Here is a 17,336-nt window from a genome sequence, read left to right as displayed (position 1 = left end):
TGTGTTGCACGGCTATAATAATTTTCGAGATTCTGGGAGATTGAGATAATTCTTATTCGTACGTTCGCACCGCGGCGCTCAAACCAAGGTAGGTACTCAATGCCCACAGGCTTCGAGCATTTAATGATGAATAGGCTGTTTTACCTTTGTCTTAGGCTTAATATGAATATGAAAATTACTTTTTTACGAAAAATTTCATTGATTTTAGGGTTAAAACGATGTCTGCCAAAAGGAAAACTTACACAATTAAAGAAAAGTTGGGCATAATCGACAGAGTGAAACGCGGTGATTCAAAATCAAGTTTATTCAGGGAGTTTGGTGTTCCTGAAGGAACTATTCGTGGTTGGATGAAAGAAGAAGATAAATTACGATCATTTGTTGATCAAGTGGATGACAAAATAGGACTTGATAGAAAAAAGGCCCGATTGAGTGCTGCTGGTGATGTGGATGAATGTTTGTTTACGTGGTTTGTTCAGAAGCGCAGTGAAGGTGTTCCATTATCCGGTCCACTTTTACAAGCACAGGCAATTAAATTAAATAAACAAATTGGTGGTGCTCATGATTTTTTTGCTTCTGCTGGCTGGCTATCGAGGTGGAAAATTCGTCACGGGATAGCGCAAGTTAGCATGCAAAGAGAATCTCGTTCCAGTGACAGTGAAGCAGCTAGAGAATTCTGTGGGACTTTACGCAAGATGATTGATGAGGGTGAGTACACTGAAGAGCAATTGTATAACTGCGATGAAACCGCTCTCTACTACAAATTGCTTCCAACAAAGTCACTTGATATTAAGAATTCGGCAAATAAATCCGGAATAAAAATGTGCAAAGAAAGAGTGACTCTATTACTGTGCGCAAACAAATCAGGAAGTCACAAGTTAAAACCTCTGTGTATTGGTAAAAATCGAAGTCCTCGGTGCTTCAAGCACGTTAATATGACAGCACTACCCATAAATTACAAAAACAGTCAGAATGCCTGGATGACTCGAGACATTTTTTTTATCTTGGTTCAATGAAGATTTTGTTCTATCGGTTAAGATCAAAAAAGTTAGAAGAGAAAGCACTACTTCTGTTAGATAACTGTCCGGCCCATCCGTCTTCTGAGCTCTTGATATCGAGGGATGGCAAAATAGTGGCTTCGTTTTTACCAAAAAATACGACAGCTCTTATTCAGCCCATGGATCAAGGGATAATCAGAGCATTTAAAGCCCATTATCGGCGGGAATTGCTCACTAGTGTCATAAATTCAGAACTGCAGGTACAAGAATATCTGAAAACAGTCACCCTGAAGAATATGGCTTATAATATTGGATTGGCATGGAAGAAAATAACTTCAGCTACAATCCTAAATTGCTGGTCAAAGTGCGAGTATACAGCGGGCGATAGCATGGAAGACGAAGACGAGTTTTTGGGTTTCACGGAGGAGGACGCACGTGAAGCTTCAGATGTTCTTTCTAATAAACTACATATTTGTGAGTGATCTCGAGGCCTGGGTTCGCGAAGACGAGGAAACTCCTGTATCTGCTTATAAGAGTGACAAAGAAATTGTTGCTGCAGTCCAGAGCCGCGCAAAAACAGATGCATCATCGGAAGATGAGAGCGAGAATGAAGAAGACGAATGTGAGGTCGAGATGCCAAAAATTGGCTATTTATTACATAATATAAGTGAATTGATGAATTGGTTGGAGGGACAAAGTGATTGTGATAGTATTCATCTGTTGCACTTGCAAAGCATAAAAAATTACGTGACAAAGAAACGCCATCAACTATCGCGGCAAAAGAAAATATCCGAGTATTTTAGTAACTCCCGTTAAAGTAGAGCGTCTAAATCATAGAATAAATATTTAAATAATGTATTACGCAAATAAATTGGCTATAAAAATTACCTTCAAGGGTTTTTTTATTGCTTTCCACGTATTTTCCCGTTATAACGCGGTTGTCCGATAACGCGGGTGTAAACTATGTCCCCCTAGACCCGCGTTATAACCAAATTTTACTGTACTTGAATTATCAAAATATTGAGTAAGCATGCTATTTCAATCAAAAAATAGCAGAAAATGCAATCAACAGCTTGATTTTGTTGGCAACATTGATTTACATGGTATGAAATAACTTGGGCAATTTCATAGAACAATTAACTTCCTGTTGGTGAAATTTAATATAAATTACTTGTGATAAGGACTTTTCTGGTAGACACATAAATTGCAGTTGATGTTTCCACAATCAACTTTCCACAGGAGTCTTTGCCCTTACTACAATTGCAAATATGTTCCGTGTGAAAAGAATCCAGTTGCAGGAGCAATTAATTACTGCATATGGTGGACTACGAGGTGCTGTGGGATTCTCATTGGTTATTATGCTGGCTGATACAGAAGTGAAAGCAAAAAGTGTATACGTAACCACTACACTGGTGGTCATTCTGTTTACAGTTTTTATACAGGTAATCTGCCCATCTCATTCCTTAAGTGCATATTTAACAGTAATTAATACGTAACACCATGTATGACAAATTTTTTAAGAGAATGGTACAAAAACTGGTGGCCTAAGAAAGGAACAAAGTTTGTTTGAATTACTTAAAACAGCAACAGAATATATTCAAGAAATAATAGCTATTCTGAAACTTTACAGGCAGAATTTTACATGATCCTATCAATAAAAGTAAGCAATTGAACTGATACATAGCATCCTCACACAACTGGCTAAAATAAGATGGCTATATAAGTGTTTCGGAGTGGTACTGTCCCAATCGATATATATATATATATGAGGACGTCTGTTTGTCTGTCCGTTATGTGTTTCCATATGGCTGCATGGATTGCTACTCAAGATAATATGTAGGTCCATTTCATACTTCCAAACCCCACAGTGATACTTTTGGTTGCATCCAATGTGTCCTTTGCGATGTTTTCTCATTAGTTTGTTACGAACATATCACACAACCTCTGAGGTTGGACATCCTGATGGATAGGCACACCTCTTTACTCAGTCACAGAGAAAACATGAAAATCCGATATGATCATGAAATCCAAGTTCCAAGTTTCCCACTTCTCTGGGTACCATCCTTCCCGAGCAATTCTCTGTGGTCTGCTAGTGTATTATGAATGTTCTGAGTCATAAGGAAGATGTACAGGAGTTGACTGACACACAGGCCAATCCCAAAACAATCATGCATTCATTTGTGTGAAAAAATTCCTTCATAAATGCCTTAAAACTTTGTAGGACTATAATTCATGTGTACATGAGGAAACCTGCTGGGTTGCATACCTCTAAAATATTCATCCATAGCCCTGGCAAACTTAGGCAATAATTTCAGAACTTTCTATACACAGTTACACACGAGATTAAGAAGGTTCTTTTAGCATGCAGTACCAAACAGTTAAAGGGAGAAGGAACTCTGCTTACATTACGGGCATGCTTGACTCACTTTAGAGCAGTGGCATTGGTGTACACTTGAGTTTTGTCATGGAGGGCAAAGATCAGTTTACAGCCTCCCCTACCTCCCCCACCACTACAATATAATACCTCCATAAGCTATTTTTTGAGATGCAGAAGTTGAAAATGCACACCATATGAATGCTATTAAGAAGTTTTATTTCCAATTATAGTTATTAAAACAAAGCAATTAATGGATTATATTTTAAGAAAATTAAAATATAAATTAACTTAAAAGCATTCCCACATGGAATATTACTATGGACTTGATTCCAATTTTACACATTTTTCAGTGGTCTCGATGAATTAAAAAAAAACTTTTTCCATAAAAGTGATATGTAGCTGACTATAGCAAGTCTAAAAAAATATGAATATGTATAATTCCCCAAAATATACTCATCAATGCATCATTCTAGACAAGTGAAATGAAGAGACAGTAGAAGATCCTTAATCTGTAATTCTTAATTGTAACTACCGAATATCTATTTAACGGAAGGTTTTATAGAATTTTGCCAACTGAATGTATTCTGTCACCTCGGCAAAATGAGGGCCAAATGAGCCGCTAAAAAGCCTCCAGAGTGCACACTTTGGATTCCGAGGTCATCCAAAATAGGAGAATCTTATTTCGAGTATGCATACAAGTCGATGATGATTCAACTCTATTATATTTTGCATATTTTTTTAAAATCCATCATTGCAGACAACTGTGGTCCATTCAGCTGGAAACTTTAAGTTAGTAAAACTCTCTAGCATCATCATAGCACAACAATATTTACCTGTCATTTTTTTTGCTGATTCATCATGTATTTCCACATCAAGATTTGATAACTTCAATACCCACAAGAAACCCGTTAGAATTTGTGTCATTAAAAAAAGATAAGGGCAGTGAGCAATTATAGTATTCTTAAGTATGGGAGAAGTATTAAGGAGGCATGCATAGAGTAGGCTGGTTTTAACATAAAAGAATTTTGTTAACTAGGGCACAACAATGCCTATACTTCCCAACAATGGAAATATATTAATAAATGAACATATATTAATATTTCAGGGGTCTACAATTAAACCTTTGGTAAAACTGCTTCAAATAGAAATATCTGGAGACAAAAATAAGTCACTGATTGGGGAAATCCAAGATCAAGTAAGTGGAACACCAAAGTATTGAAGCAGGAGTTTTTGAGATACATTTTTGATTCCATATTTACTTTTTCCCTTTTATTAGGTTGCAAGTCATCTGATGGCTGGAATTGAAGAAATAGTTGGATACAGAGGGAATTTTTATCTTAAGGTAAAGACTTGACCTATAGAATTACATTTCAACAAATCACAAAAAAAAACACTATATGAATATTTGAACTCTATACGAATTTATAAAATGAAAAGTGTTAACGGAGTATAACTTTTTACAGAGAAAAGTACTCGACCTCGATGAAAAGTATCTCCATAAAATCTTCTTGAAAGATTGGAGAAGTAACAGAATCAGACAAGTTTTCGAGAAGGCTTCTCTCAAGTAAGTTTTCAGCAGCAACCTTAGACAATAGAATATTTATTTAGCTTTAACTGCAAAATACTTAACAGCCTTACCGTCTTGCACTGTGGATCATATGAGAAAACCTTTCCCTTCTCTTAATAAAGGAGTTATGAGACTGATGGTGACCATCTCAGTGCACAAACAGTATTCTCATCTCACAAACAGCCCTCAATTTCTATCTAATTAGAATCTCATTTGAGGTATTATCTTTTTAAATAGAATGCAATGCATTTAAACATTTATATTTGAGGCAAAGCTTAACCAAAACTTCAATATTTTTTTGAAGTAGTAATAAACCCTAAAGAATAATTTTTCCTGTTATTTTGCCCCCAATTTTAACTATTATCACCATTCAAGGGTAATTTCTAATTAGTTTAATTGAATTGCTTAGTAAATGAGATGTTTTCAAATCAGATTCTGAAGTACAGATTCACAACTTTGCATAGCCACCTGGACAAATTTAATTGTTCAAAGGGTTTAATTTGTGTAGTATAATGGAATGATTTGAATTAACCACTTCAAACATTTGACTTTTTATACATAATTTTAATAATATAATAATATATTATTCATGAAAGTATGCCTTTTTATGAATAATTTTATACATAATTATAAATAACATATATCCAAGTGTTATAGATCTTACTCTGAGTTCCACGCATACTAGTATCATAGAGTAAGTATATATATATATATACTATAGAGTAAGAATATACTTACTCTATGCTAGTATACAGAAGTAACTACAGTACAACCCAAGCTGTAGTAAATGCAGAGTTAAAACAAATTCTTAGATAAGATGATGCTTATTTGATCACCACCTTAGCTGCTTAATTTAAAAACTTGATTTTGAATAAATAAGAAAGAACTATGTAATCAATTCTAACACTAATTATACCACTATCACCCAGTCATCACTATGCTCACCTATACGGGCCAGTCACTCTCATCGAGGATCACAAATCTGAAATGCTTCGTTCTGGGAAACCTTCTGCACAACCTCCATCAATGAGACAAATCCCATTTGTGACAGATGAATTAGCAATGGCCCCTAGTCAAGGGTCATTCTCAGAAATATTTTCTGGAGTGGAACTAAGGAGAAAAAGTGGTTCAGAGATTAAGCCAAAATTATTGCGAAAAGCTTTCCAAAGTAACCCCTTCCAAAAGGTAAGAAACATCTCTTCTCAAAAAAATACTTGAGAGCTCTGATGCACGATATCCTAGTTCTTAAGTGAGTTCTATGAGAAATTGAAGACAACAGGCAACAGATATTACTAATAAAAACTGTAATTGCAGTACTTTCAACGTTACCAACCAACTTTAATGGATGATTATGACCATGAGCTTGCAGCTCAATTAGAACTTCGACGGCAAAGAGCCAACAGAATCACCCAAGCAGTAATTGAACCTTATCGAGCCTCAATGAGACAAGACATAGACGAAGATTCAGACGAAGGCATAGGAAACTTGGGACGACGTCTAAGCATAAGTGAGTATATTTAAAATTCAAATTGGATATAACTAATGATGGCTACAATATTTTACATTAATTTTCTCGAAAAAAATACAGAAAAAACAGCATATCGATGGCTAAGTTCCTACAACACGCATCTCGAAATTTGGCTGGTCTGAGTTAATACTGTTAATAGACAATAAAATTCAAGCAAAGAACAACTCTTTGTTTGCAAACATGTGCTGTCGATGCTATCGATGCCTGGAATTTATCCATCAATATGGGTCATTCTATGTTAAGTCGTCAAGTCGGCTAGTACAGAATATAGATCATGATGTTAGTACATTATACCCATAGGCCACCTATGGTAATTAAAATGAACTAAGTGTACTATAATCAATGTGATTCAGCTTAGCAATACCCTGAGTCACTTTATCCCCAATTTAAGGGCCTAACATTGCCAAAATGAAAAATCACATTAAATTATTTAATCCTTTTACTGCCAACCCTTTTACTGGAATTTGCAACATTTCAGATTTTAAAAAATTTCAGCAACTTAATTTCATTTAATACATCTAGATTTTTTCCCAATACTTAAGATATATACACACTTGTAACCATAGATTATGGGGGTTTACTTAAATTACAGCCGTTGAAAAGGCCACAATCACGAAAAGAAAAAAAAGTCAAACAAGTCAGGCCAATAAATCGGCCCCAGGCAGTTTTCGCTCAACCACCTAGGGCCGATATATCGGCCCAGTGGCAGTATAAGGGTTAAATAGGTAATACACGGTTTCATAGTAAAAATTAAAAATAAATTCCGGATTTTTTCTTATAAAAGGTCAGAAAATGCCACTCTTTCAGTGTTTTTGTAAAAACTAGACATTTATCCAATTTGCAAAGTAATGCAAAGTCAAATCTTCACTATTTTCCACAGTGTTGACCTAAAGGTTCATATGTAAATGAGTACCAAGCATTACTTGTTATTTCTAGAGATACGTAGATCCAGCCTTAACATTTATACTAATATTCATTTTCATCTATAGAGCAACAAAGGTAGTGCATTAGAGTGGTATTTTTTCTACACCAAATATTTCCAGAGTACAATGTATTGGACCAATGAGTGAGCACTGTTCATTACCTGCACTGTCTCAAGTAGACAGGAGGCAAGAGACGCACTGTGAAGGAACTAAATGCTACAAATAAAACCTTTTTCTTGGCCAAAATTGCTCACATTCAATGACCTCATGGTAACCCATGCATCTCTTTGTCTAGGAACATGTTATATAATTCATTATTTGTACTTATAAACAGACTAAAGCATATCTTTTCTTATACACTTCCAATTAATCAGCCAGAATACTAGACAGAAACATAATTTCCTCAAAATAATCTTCAGCATTGAGATTTTAAGTGCCCAAAAGATACATTCACAAAAATGAGATGATAGTAATATCAATATTCAAAAATATTAATTCATACATATTTGTCTCCCCTAGGAGCTAAACAAGAACAATCCCAACAAGAAACGGTGGTAGCAATTGAAAGCATCATGAAGCGTGCTCATCGAAGGAGAACCATTGCCCATATGGGAACGTACTCAGCATATGCAGGAACAGAGGCAAAAGAAACTACCTCTGGTATTGAAATGCAACCAATGAAAGAACCATCATCCCCACAAAGCACTTCAGCACACACACATGCACCAGAGGAAGAACATCTCCTTAATGCAAAAAAAAATAATGATTCAGACAGCAACCCTTAAATGTAAAGATGTGATAGTGTGCATCAGCACATATCAAATCTCATAATTAAAATATAGACAACAAATTAAAAGAAATGTGCATATTTTATTCCATCCTAATCCATTTTAGGCTGAATACATAGAATAATCAAATGCTAAGGTTAGTAACAGTAGCACAACAATACAAGGAAATTTCACAATTACAGTTCTTCTGTGGTTCTGACAAGATCCACAGAAAAACTGTAATTGAAAGATTAAATTATTCAAGTTCAAGGAAGCCTCGTTATTACGATATTTTGCCAGTAATATGGAGGTCTAACATAAGTCAGTTTTCATACCAAACATGAAAAACAGAGCACACATTCCATTAAGAAGAGGCAAAACTCCAGGGGTTGGTAGGTTTTTTGGGCAGGTGCATATGGCACCAGGTTGTGAGATAGACCACTTAAGTCAACTGACAATATTGTAACATTTAAAAGTTTCTACATTAAAAATGAAAATTTTAAGCCAAATATTCAAGTAGAGTTAATTAACAATGAACACTCTACACCATGATTATAAGGAACATCATTTGACTAACGATACATTAATACTTACTGTATTTAAACCATGGCACTTGGGCACCAAGAGTTTCCTTCCATCCCCAGGGAAACAGCTCCAGCTTGGTGTTTTGAAAGAAGAGGAAGGCTCAAGAGCGGATGAGAAGTAGAGATTTTCCCTCCTAATCAAGTTTCCTTCCCCAAGTACCCTCCAGGGTTCCATGGCTTAGTATGAGCTTGACACCCTGGTAAGTGAAAATCAATATTTTTTTAACAGATCAAAAAGACATAGGTTTGGATGTAAGCATCTATATCTATCAAATCTGTAGGCACTTACTTACCTTCTCACATTATTCCATCCTAAAGGTCAACTATCAGAATCTTAATTGGAAATTCTACTCCCTATTTTTTTAACTTTGTCACAACAAATATCCTTTCAACTTTCACAGGCTGTAATACGTATACTCTCAACCCTTAGTGTGAGCTCCAACTACTTCCTCTCCTTCTGGACCTTTCCCAGAAGTTTTATTTCCTCACCAATCATGGTGAGAACTTCTGGATATGCATATCAGTGGCAAATGAGGTCAGCAAAACTATACATACTTGAGATACAAAAAATGAAAAAGCAATCCTCATCTTACCTGAGCTACTACAACAAACAGGATCTTACTACGAGGTTGAATTTTGTGGAGAGGCACACTATAAGAAAATATGCAAAATAATGATAAGAAAGAATATGCTCCTATGCAGCAAAAGTATGAATCTGCTCACCTAACAAAACAATTTCCAATTACATACTAGAGAAATCAAAGAGGAGATGAACATTAATGAAAATCATTTATTTATATAACAACAGTAAAAGGCATTTTAGAATTAAACAATGAATCAACAAAGTTCAACTTGTCATTATGATAAGGAAATTTACAGATTAAAAAATCTAGTAAATATTTAAAGTACCTAAGGCGTTTGCTTACATTCCTGTCTAATGCCTGCCCAACAATTTTTATTTTTATTTATTTTAAAGTTTTAACACAAGCACTAATTAAGCAAATCTATTTTCATCTATTGACCAGCTTCTTTTCCAAACTTCTCCTTTTCACAATGTTACTTTTTTCATCACTTTGGGCTGGTTGAGAAACAGATGAGGATCTCATACTAACATTGAGGGTAGGCATGATAACAGGACAAGGCAAGGTTTTGGCTGATGAGGTAGGCTTTGTGAGACTAGAAGTTTTTGTTGCAACCAATGGACTCAGGCTAGCAACATTAGAACAAGTATCAGTTAATTCTGACAATACCATAGAGGTAGGAACTTGAGGGGGTGAGGAGACATTACCAGAAACACTGGTCACATTACATTTCTCAGAGAGACATGGAACATTGGATGAAGATACTGTTTTATCACTTGCACTAGCCGCAGCATTGGGTTTTGAAAGTGCTTCGGTGCTTGCATCACTAACAGTGTTTGTTGCTTCACCACCTGAGCCACCATCCACACTAGAAGCAGTTGACATTTTATCACCACCTGCCATACTAACCACAGACATTGCCACTGTCCTAGAGTCATTAATGGTGCTAACAGTAGATAATACTTTATGACTTGCTTGATCATTAGTTTTCAACAAAGAGAGGACTTCTCCACTTGATTCACTGATTAGATTAGCTGCTGCAGGCTTTTTCTGCACTGAATTACTACCAGTTTTTCCTGATGATGGCATTTTATCACCTTGAACTGAGACCCTTGGCTTTCCTTCGCTACTTTTTGGGATCCCAACTTTTTTCTTTTTGACACCCCCATCATCCTTGGAATTACCCACAGATGAAGTTACAACCACAGAATCATTTGAAGTGCATACTTGCGACAAATTCTTTGCACTTGAACTTCCAGCAACTTTAGAAAGAGAGGCTACGTGTTTACTGGCGTTCTCTATGCCCTTAGCTGCTAAGGGACCACTGCCATCTAAATAGTCAATATGCTTCTGATCACCAAGAAGGTGCAATCCTGATGCACCACTATATGAGCCAGAGGTAATCGGCATACAAATTGTTCCACTGTTTTTATCATTGACATTATTCACAGAAAACAACTTTTCATTGCTTGGACCACAATTTTCACCTTTAGCACCCTGACCTACACTTTTCTTCCTGGATACAGTGACCTTACTACTTTCACAGACCACATTGCTCCTATCTAAACTTGAAAGAGACTGAGATGACACTGGAGGATTAGCTTTGGGGATGGAAGAATCCTTAAGCACAGAAGATTTTGCAACTGATGACCGAATATTATCACATGGCACATCTTCTTCTGCCAGCGAAGGAAGGCCAGAAATTGTTCGGACTCCACTAGGAGACATTTGAACATGGGAAGTTGGGGGAGCATTTGAAGAGCCAGATGAGGTCCTGTTTGGGGAGTGGATTGAATTGTGGGACTGTGATTGATTCTCACTGCCGGAAGTAGATACTTGGCCAGTTTCTGCTTGCCGAGGAGATGATGCTGAGAGGGGAGTCGCTGGCAAGGCACCACTTGTTCCACTTGCTCCCGCTGATGCGGCACTCGATTCAGTCAAGTGCAGTATGTTTGCTGACTGATCATACAACTGCAAGAACAAAACTCAAACATAACTGAAGCCCTTTATTTCATTTGAGCAAAATAGCTATTTGGATCCATTTGACATTCCGCAAAAAAAATTTTGAGCTAACCAAAATTAAAGCTCACACTAGTTATTCCAAGGATATCTCACTTCAATATTCTGGAAGTTATCAGTAAAATTTCCCATGAGAAAAAGAGGCACCATTAGCTTTCTCCAGCTTTCAATTTCAACATTTTTTGCAATAGTCTCTCAATTACTTATTAAATGGTTTCATGCAATAGTCAATTTTTTTCGTAGCTGCTTCCAAAGCTTGCAATTATGTTCCTCTTATTTTGAAACTTGAATGGTGTTTAACAAATATAAAACTGCCAGCCTCTCTTCAGATTCAAAGTAATGGTAAATATGACATTAGTGTACCTGAGGCATTTCCCCCTACCTGCCAGCCATCGTGGGGAGGGAACAAGAGCACCAATGGTAACCCATTCAACTCTAGTCTGGGTTCAAAACGAGTAATTTTGCTGAACTTGCAGTTTTATGACAATTCTTCCAAAATTAGATTCAAATTTTTAAAAAATTGACACCTTAGCCCAAATTGTCGAAAAGATCACTTTACTAAAGTAACTCTGGCAAAACTTAAGCAGCAGGTTGAATTCCTGAGCAAGTAATAATAAGAAAACAAATGTAAGTTCTAGAAGGAGCTGATTCCAAGATTTTTAGACAGGATTTTGAAGTAAATAGCACAAGGTACAATACTGCCATGATGTCTGTTGGGATCACATAAAAATCATTCAGTAAGAAAAAAAATGACTATGACTGCTAATTTTCGGGTTCTCTAGCCGCGTCTGTCGTTTATGGTTGACAAGTGGTTTAAGGTTGGTTTCAAAAGCCATCCTGCTTTCCTCTTCAGGTCGAAGGTGAGAAGTTTTCATTTTTTGAATGACTGTTGACTTAAAATTGAAATAGCAGAGCACCATCATGAATTTACATGGAAAAATCTATCCAAAAAGATTTTTTTAGTGATTGCAAAGATTAGGTTCTATCTTAGGTTCATTTTGCGATTCACCTCACCACATGCAAAAACTGATATAATTTGGACACTTTGCACAAGGAAAACTTAAAAATACCATAAAAATTATAACTGAGGTTTTTTTTTCTGTTGACCTCAATTTTTAACATTGATTAGTATCTTGGAGTGTAGGTCTTTCAGAATGAAATGCTAACTTTTTGACCAACGATCATACCTTCTTCAGGGCTTTTTTTTTTGCAACGAATACGATTTGTTTTATTATGATTATAACACAGCGTAGTGTATATCCACCTAAATGCCGTTGCTTAACCATGGAAATTCGTATTAAAGTTCTTTCGGTAACCACCGTGACTGAGACTGAGGTTCATCATTTTGTAATAATGAAAAATTTGTAATAATGATTCTTTTACCATAGACTGGATTAGCCTTTTCGTCAACGAGGACTTCGTAATAAGATTGTTCGTATTAATGAGAGTCTAAAGTAATACCATTTAACATATTACAATATTATAATCAATTGGAATAGTAAAATTGAAAATCTATGAGCCTTAACACTTACCTCATCAAACGTAAGGTCGAAAAATAATTCCTGAATAAAATGCCTTGAGATTAATCGGTATGAAGCTGAGCCTAAGCATGCTGAAACCTCTGAATACAGACAAACATCCTGGAATGACTGCGGATGCTTTTGCTTCAACCTGAAGTAAAAAGACAGGGAGAATTAACAGCAAATTTATGATCCCATTTCTGACCATAAAAATTAAAAGTTGTGCATCTAAAACTATGACAAATAGGATGCTGTATCCCACTGGTTCACCAGCTGTGGCAGATATCAAATAGTTGCAACCCCACCCTTGAGTAGGTAGTCCTAAAAGTTGAACATAATTTCTGTTTCTTATTATAATTGACATACCGATACCTCCACCGTAAAAATTCTCAACAATTGCCCAACGGATCAAATCCGCTCATGTAGGAGCCCAGCAATACAAATGCACTCAAGTCTCCAAGCTTTGGAGATGAGCGTTTATGCTTCCGCTACAACCAGCTGAGAGCATTTGTATTATTGGACTCCTAAATGAGCAGATTTGATCTGGTGGGCGATTGTTGAGCGATTGTGCAGTGGAGGTATCAATAACAATCTGTGTTCAAAAACACAAAAACATGTTTCAACGTTTTGAAGCTTAGCAGTGTCATTTCAAAATTTATATTCATCTTTGCAATGCAAATAAATAATGAATGACATATATTCATGACATACTTAATGCAGATTCAAAGTACAAACATGAAAATCCTGATCAAATCCGCATGTTATTATTACGTGTTAGCATGAGTTCATAGATAATCTCCCCCTGACAACAACATAATTGGTTTATTTTTTCATCAACAACATTATTAGATTGGTGGCTACTAGTAAATTAGTTTTCCACACTTTTGATAGATTTCTACAAAACAATACTTTTTACTCCAAACACAGAGCTATACAATCAGCCCAAGTGATAGAAACCGTAAAATCCAGTCATATAACCACTCACATTTTCTTTCAGGAAAGAATATTAAAAACAGACAACTGACATAACTTAATTTTCCTACAGATATTCAATTAGATTCATAGACAATTTGCAATCTTAATTTTTCGTGATACATATAGACAGAAATTGCAACTTACAATAATAACGTCTGTCGAGACAGTTTCCACCAAAGAGGGTTGCTCATTCTCATTATGTATTTCAAAATTTCTTTTCGTATCACAGACTTCGAGTTTGAGCCTTCTCCATCATCCTCAATCTCTTCACCCCTTTGAAAATTTCCTACAAGTAAAATAAAGTACAGATTAATACTCCATAAATCATGAACACTCCATTATCAATCTGAATATTCTCATGAATAGCAAGTAGTTTCACTCATCCACTTCACAGATGGGGCTGGAAACTTTTTTCAAGTAAGTTATATGAGACCAAATTACAATTCAAGGAGTTTCTTCATCTACGGTTAGCAGCATTTTGAATAATCTGTATATATAGTCCGATGTCGAAGTAGGGTAACTATCAAAGTCAGCCTATAGAAAAAGGCTAGATTGAAAATGGATTGATGAGAAGAAAAAATGGATAAACACCCATGCTTCGCATAGCGCAATTTCGATATAATGCAAATTCTTTCATTGGGGAAACATCGCAATGCAGTGTAGCCTAATTAAAAAATTTTAACGCTCTCATGATAAAACGTGAACTTGCGCTTAGTACACACGAAATTGCTATCATTTTACACATACTATTAATAGTACTGCTTGCCTCAAATTTTCTTTTTTGTTTATATATTATTCAAAATCCATTGCTCTGCAATGGCCAAAAGCATTACTCGTCATGTGGTCCAGGTAGCCGGCCTACCGAGGTAATTTATCTCGTCTACTTAACAGAATGACAATAATTAATTTAGATCATTAATAAAGCATGGAGTTAGTAGCAGACTTAATGACTTTTTTTAAGCAATACGGTTTGAGACGTAATTTTTGCCGTCATAGGTTATCGGGCGATTGACTTCCTGGTAGAAGGTCTATGCTAATGCCTTCAAGGTCATCGGTATTCACAGGGAGAAATGGAGCGGTGGCCGAGTTGCGTATGAATAGCATCAACACAGAAAAGAGTCCACTATAGAGTCTCAAACACAATGGCTTCATTCCCTCCAAGCAGTCGTAGTCCCTCTGCATCTCAGGAATACAGTGCAGCAGTAGAAGGTGATTTTGATAGAGCCATACAGAGTAAAAACCAAAAGAAAAATGGCAAAAAATAGGAATGCGGGTACAAAAATCAAGAAGTTATCAAGAAAAACCATAAAACTAGAGGAGAAATTGAAAGAGGTCAATTGCTTTGAAAATGGAGAGCTTCAAAGCAATATTGCACGGAAGTTAAAACTCACGATGCCTTATTCTGCATAAAGACGAAGTTAAAACATCAGCGACCTCCACCGCACCAACTTCAACCAAGTGGTCAACACATACGGAAAGTTCATTGTGGATCTGTACAAAAGACAAGGGTGGTAATCGCTCCGAGACATTCAGTGAAAGCTCCGGTTGGTTCCAGAATTTTAAACAGCAAGCAGGTATTTTCAGTGCAGCGATATTACATGGATCTGCAAGTGTTGATATCGCAGTCACCGCAACATTTTCTGATGAACTCCAAGCTGTGATTGCAAGTGGCTCCTTTCCCCCTCAACTAGTTTTTAGTGTTGACGAATGATATTTTCTTGGAAAAGAATGCAATCTCGTTCATTCATTGTCAGGGAAGGAAAACTGGGTCAGGTTTAAAGGCATTTAAAGACTGTTTCACGTAGCTGCTAATGCCTCGGGGGACTTTAAATTAAAGCCAGTTATAATTTATCATTCACAAACTCCACGAGCAATGATATGGTATTCAAATTAGCACAAGCCTGTTATTTGGATGAGCGACAAAGGCGCCTGGGTGACAAAATAATTTTTACGACTGGTTTGAAAATTTGTAAACTGCCAGCAATGCATGCGAACCTCTGAAATATCAGATGTTAGCCCACCCGCACAACAGAAAGGAATTTAAAAATCACGTACAAATTTTTTTACGTGAAGTTTATGAACGCATGCTTACTATCTTTAAAGATATTTTAAACTTTAAAAATTTATATGAATAAGGTTTTCTATGACTATTAATAGCAATATATATGGTTTAGAGGAAATTTGATACCCAACACCTATGCTACCAGGAATGCATCCATATCTTCCCAATGTTAAAACGCCCTCATATAACGCAAATTCGTACAGCGCAAAGACCCAAGGAATGCATACCTTGTGCCATACGTGGCATGGGTGTGAGTGGATATGGAGTTAGAAGGAAAACTTAATAGTGATGAGATCCAATGGATACAGAGATGGGACACTTGTAAACATCATGTCACACAGTTTAAAAACCATAAAAAGGGGCAAACTATATTAGTGGTTGACCTACGTTGGGATATATGCAGGCTGATAGAATGTAAATGGAAGGAAATTATTAGTAAACTATGGTATTGCAAGTTGTGTAGCAAAATATGTCTACGTAATCTTTTTCAAGGTGGACACAACATCAAATATTTTCCATTACTTTAAGACTACAAAGAAGATAACCTGGAAAATACAACTTAAAAACATTAAAAAGGTAAAAAAAAAATTGTGAAAGCTCACCTATATCAATACTGCTGCAACTAGCATCACTAGCCCTCGTCACTGCATTGCCTACACTCATGCTACCAGAAGGAATCATTGAGAGGGTTCCTCCCTTGCGTCTTCGAGCCACGGGACTTTCTCGCTCCCCAGACACCAAGTACTTTTCACCACTACTCTCTGTATCTTGAAAAAGTAATGAGAGAAAAAAGTGAATATTTGGCATCAAGAGGAACACATTCACTTGAATAGAGCATGATTTCCAAAACTAACCAGTCCTGTTACGACACGATCCTGTAGAAACATCCCGAGACCGCCTAGTGTTCCTCCTCTGCTGTCCAAGCAGCTTGACGCAACAGGCAAGGCATCGATCAGGCCTGTGAGGCCCGACGGACACCTCCCCTCCACTGGTACCCCTCTTGGATCGGTGCCCCCCTCCAGCTCGCCACACCCACCCTTCCCCCATAGACACCGAGGAGGAGGGCGAAGACGACGATGAGGATGATGCAGAAGAGTCAATGCTGGTGCCAACGACTCTCACCCCACCCTCATCCAACTCCCCTCCAATCTCTTGGGCATCCTCCAGCTCACTCTCATCCTCCTCGCCTTCATGGCAAAACAGCAAGAATTTCCAATGAATAGGAAGTAATATCTCATGGTTAGAGACATGCAAAAAGTGGTATAATTTTATGGCCAAAAGTGGTGTAACTTTACCCGGAAATTGGTGTTATTTTCACACCAAAAATGGATGCTAATTAAGTGCCATCCTTGTAGTAGGCCCACCTATAAGCTATTAGTTTTGCACACCTTTGAATTTGTTAAATTCAAGCAAAAACCCTGCACTATAGACTTCATGC

At 36.7% G+C, this 17,336-nt stretch overlaps 2 protein-coding genes across 10 annotated transcripts in view; one reads left to right on the top strand and one right to left on the bottom strand.

Annotated features, from left to right (window-relative positions):
• LOC124166994 (sodium/hydrogen exchanger 2-like) overlaps positions 1-8,246 on the top strand; it is a 32,772-nt gene extending 24,526 nt beyond the window's left edge. For all 8 annotated transcript variants that reach the window (XM_046544775.1, XM_046544778.1, XM_046544754.1 and 5 more), the window contains 7 exons: positions 2,235-2,437; positions 4,478-4,567; positions 4,649-4,714; positions 4,836-4,936; positions 5,869-6,124; positions 6,254-6,446; positions 7,910-8,246. In XM_046544775.1, the coding sequence (XP_046400731.1) occupies positions 2,235-2,437; positions 4,478-4,567; positions 4,649-4,714; positions 4,836-4,936; positions 5,869-6,124; positions 6,254-6,446; positions 7,910-8,175 (1,175 nt within the window). In that variant the 3' untranslated portion in view covers positions 8,176-8,246. The remainder of the gene's footprint in view (positions 1-2,234; positions 2,438-4,477; positions 4,568-4,648; positions 4,715-4,835; positions 4,937-5,868; positions 6,125-6,253; positions 6,447-7,909) is intronic.
• A 1,267-nt stretch (positions 8,247-9,513) lies between these two features.
• The window catches only part of LOC124166982 (rapamycin-insensitive companion of mTOR), a 45,458-nt gene continuing 37,635 nt past the window's right edge, over positions 9,514-17,336 (bottom strand). Inside the window, exons 25-29 of one of the 2 annotated variants that reach the window (XM_046544735.1) lie at positions 16,753-17,085; positions 16,501-16,665; positions 13,981-14,122; positions 12,874-13,012; positions 9,514-11,293 (exon numbers count right to left, since the gene is read on the bottom strand). In XM_046544735.1, coding sequence (XP_046400691.1) covers positions 9,752-11,293; positions 12,874-13,012; positions 13,981-14,122; positions 16,501-16,665; positions 16,753-17,085 — 2,321 coding nt within the window. In that variant the 3' untranslated portion in view covers positions 9,514-9,751. The remainder of the gene's footprint in view (positions 11,294-12,873; positions 13,013-13,980; positions 14,123-16,500; positions 16,666-16,752; positions 17,086-17,336) is intronic. The other variant, XM_046544743.1, reaches the window with a different exon arrangement.

The sequence above is a fragment of the Ischnura elegans genome, chromosome 1 (genome assembly GCF_921293095.1).
Source record: "Ischnura elegans chromosome 1, ioIscEleg1.1, whole genome shotgun sequence".
NCBI lineage: Eukaryota > Metazoa > Arthropoda > Insecta > Odonata > Coenagrionidae > Ischnura > Ischnura elegans.
This window is presented reverse-complemented; position numbering and strand designations above follow the sequence as displayed.